General features: G+C 41.7%; 1 protein-coding gene across 1 annotated transcript; it reads right to left on the reverse strand.

The window, feature by feature from the left end:
• Positions 1–268: 268 nt before the first annotated feature.
• LOC119353913 (galactose mutarotase-like) lies at positions 269–3,458 on the reverse strand. Its single transcript, XM_037620609.1, has 5 exons — positions 3,230–3,458; positions 3,073–3,122; positions 1,757–1,883; positions 1,219–1,323; positions 269–1,139 (listed from the first exon to the last, which is right to left on the reverse strand). Exons 1-5 carry the CDS (start codon positions 3,333–3,335, stop codon positions 520–522), a joined length of 1,008 nt encoding a protein of 335 aa, XP_037476506.1. The 5' UTR covers positions 3,336–3,458; the 3' UTR covers positions 269–519.
• Between the last annotated feature and the right edge of the window lie 202 nt (positions 3,459–3,660).

A 3,660-nucleotide genomic window follows, 5' to 3' on the forward strand; every position in this document is an offset into this window, starting at 1 on the left:
ATTAGGACCTACGGGTCCATAGTAGTAGCTAGATGACTCTCTTTTTTTGGATCTTCAATACCATGTTCTCATGAGCCGTCTCATATGATCGGGATCAATTCGATGTAATCCATGGTGTGTTTGTTGGGACATGATGAATTGCCACTTCATGATTAATTGTTCATTGAAATCAACTGAATCTTTTGAGATTTATTTGCTGCATAGTTAAATAGCTTTGTAAGCTCTCCGATCGTTTCGTGTAAAATGACAAGAGAATCACTTCAGCATGCAAATCAAGCAAACGACCTTCAATATTTTGGCAAGCATGTGAACAATTCTTCTCAGTCACAGTATACACAACCAAAATATAAGACACCCTTGAACATGATTTTCTGAATGAAATAATGTCACTCAGTTCTGGTCACTACACCTTTTTAATTTTTGTTTGGTACTACAACTTGACTTTTTTCTTCTGGTCGTTTTATTCCACTCTATAACTATTGCAGTTGCAGCCATTTAAGCTGCCGGCAGCATCTCTAATCATGCCGAGAACTCAAACAACATGGTGTGCTTATACTTCGCACCAGGCTGCACCACCACAGACGGGAAATTGGGCTGGTTGATAGCATTGGGGAACCCCTGGGTTTCCAAGCATACTCCGGCATGCTTACCGTAAACAGCTCCTCCTTTGCCCGTGATGCCATTCACATAGTTGGCAGTATAGAACTGCATGCCAGGCGCATCGGTCCAGAGGTCCAGAGTTCGTGAGCTCGATGGGTCCTTTAGCTTGGCTGCGTGCTTCAGGCCATTCTTCTCATCGCCCGAGTCCAGTACATAGTTATGGTCGTACCCTCCAGGAACATCGTTGATGCGGTCTCCAATCCTATGCTCCGTGGTGAAATCAAAAGGCGTGTCCTGGACGGGCATTATTTCTCCGGTAGGAATCGTGTTTTCATTGACTGGAGTGACGTGTTTTGCCCAGATCTGGATCGAATGATCCAAGATGCTGCCAGAGTTGTGGCCTGCAAGGTTCCAGTAAGTATGCTGTGCCAAGCTGATAGGAGTGGCTTTGTTAGCTGGTATAGCTTCCATATCAAGTCTTAGAGTGGTGGCCTCCGGAAGAGAATACGTTGCTCGGACGGTTACATCGCCAGGGTAACCTGTGAAACAATTCATGCTTGAATAGGCAGACTTAACCATGGGATTCAGCAGTATAAACAAAGTTGTTGGTCACATTACCTTCTTCGCCATCTTTGCTCTCATATTGAAAGGTTATTGATGGGTACTCGCCATCTTTACGCTCTACAACACCCCACACAACCTTGTCAAACCCCTTCAATCCACCTGAAATTTACAATTCAGCAACAAAACAAACTATTTTTTGCAGTTGAGTCACATGAACATAACCAATTGTAATAGAGTTAAAGGTAGAGAACAAAATTGTAGCTTTCATCTCCTGACATGTCAATTTTATAGTACGCTTTGTTCTTCGAGGCCCAAAAAATAATAGTACTGTACTAGGATACTGAGTGTACATGTATTGCAATCTGCTTAAGACATCTCGGTCTGTGGTGTACTGTCTACTCAGTTGTGAACTTGTGATAATATCACATGATAATTATTCAAATCATCAATAAAATTACTTATTATTTTACAGTGTTCCATAGCAACCGACCAGTCTGAAGAAGCCTCAGAGACATAGCCACATTGTCAGATCTAGCTAAAACAAAGTATACACCTTGCCAAAACTAACCACGTGAAATTTATGAAACTATACCATGAAGGCTGTTCGGCCCATTGTTGATAGGCAATGAATACTCGACTCCGTTCAGATCAAACTTCCCATTCTTGATCCTATTTGCAACTCGGCCAACTATGCAACCAAAATAAGGTGCCATGCCTTTCTACAAAAACAGAATAGAAGAAACAAAAGGTCTATGTTAACAACCACAGGCAACCCTTCGAAACAAGTTAAATGGAAATTTAACATAACTAGATACATTCTCGATACTTCAGAAATTTCATGTACAATTGGTTGGTACATATCTGAAATAAATCATTGGGCTTTGGTGTGTGAATGACTAACATCAAGGTTTACAACCTCTTCGACTAAAGGGGTTCCGCAAGAACTTTGAAAAACTTACGAACTTTATATAGCTTGATTGGTGGTAGGACTGAAAACAACAGGGATTCTTTTTACATGAAAACAGCAGGAAATGATCCTACTGTAATTTTTACTAAAATAATATTTACATGGTTATGTACAAATTAAAAAAAAACAGAAAGAGAGTTATGAAGTGACTTGCCAAGACAAATTGCATTAAACGGAAGTGCACAACCTACAATATTTTCAAATAAAAGAACAACTTATATGTGAGACCTGACGACAAATCTAGCATCTTCTATTTGAGGAACCATCGATTCTAGGTATCAGGACGACACTGATTCACATGTGTTCCGCATCAAATCACTAATATTTATATCAGGATAGTTCAGACTTGCATCTGATTTAGAAAATGTATTCATAGACAAACTAAAGAAACTTTCAGTGACATAAACAGAATGAAGCGTTGGTTTTTGATAGTTTTCCTTGTCATAAAGCCTGAACCTGGACACAACTTTACAAATATCCTTTTCCCAACAGGAATTCAGCTCGAAACCATATTTACTAAAAGATGTATCCATAGCTACTGAAACATCACCCTTGTTCAATAATTTGCTATATCGTCTGCAAAGAGCCATCTACTTGTGATCAGCCTGATATGGTGGTACTTTCTGCTATAATATAGACAACATGAAGTAGTTTCAAACTTTCAATCTAATGAAGAATTACGACCGGCAGTTAAAAAGAAAGTAAGATATAGCCGACGAATTCAACAAAAACTGAGCTAAGTAGGCAACGCATAAACCGCACATCAATTTGCCGCAAAATCCAGTTCAGTTGAGCCCAAAAAACCAACCCGGAGTAGAATTCACAACTTAATCACAGCGATTAGCACAGAAGCATTGCCACACCATCTCCAGTTAGAATCCAAAAGTCAAGGCACTACACAGTCTATACAGACAGAGATGGGATTGTAGATCGGTTATTACCAAGTACGGCTCCAGTGTGTCGAACCCAAGAACGACATCCGCGAGATCCCCTGCTTACAGAGCACCAATTCGCAAAGGGAGGAGTTCAGATTCAAGAATCACCAAACCAAAGGAATCTGGAGAAGAGATTTGTGTTCGAAGTAGTCATGGACGAAACCTTGCGCGTCGGGGACGAGGAGGGAGGTGATGGTGGCGCCCCAGCTGGCGATGTTCGCCGTGATCCTGCCATTGGAGAGCACGCAGATCTCGGGCTCGGCCGCCATTGCTGCTGCCTGCTAGCTTCGCTGGATAAACTGCCTCGGAAGTGATCACAGAGGGTAGTTCGCACCGCGTGTCTATCTATTCGAACCCACCTCTTTTTTTCATCGGCTTATCTGATCCATCTATCTCAACAAGGCACGCAGTTCCACGCTTCGTGGGCCCGGCAAATATATTGTTGCCAACTACTCCCTCCGATTAATTAGTGGTGGTGTTACGCTAAATTAATGGCCGTGATATACGTTAACTAATGGCCGTGATACGCGTCGGTCGGGTGATAATTGAAAAAGATCGATCGTCTCGCCGATCGCTCGATGGAGCACCGAATAG

Source organism: Triticum dicoccoides, chromosome 2A (assembly GCF_002162155.2).
Source record: "Triticum dicoccoides isolate Atlit2015 ecotype Zavitan chromosome 2A, WEW_v2.0, whole genome shotgun sequence".
Taxonomy (NCBI): Eukaryota; Viridiplantae; Streptophyta; class Magnoliopsida; order Poales; family Poaceae; genus Triticum; species Triticum dicoccoides.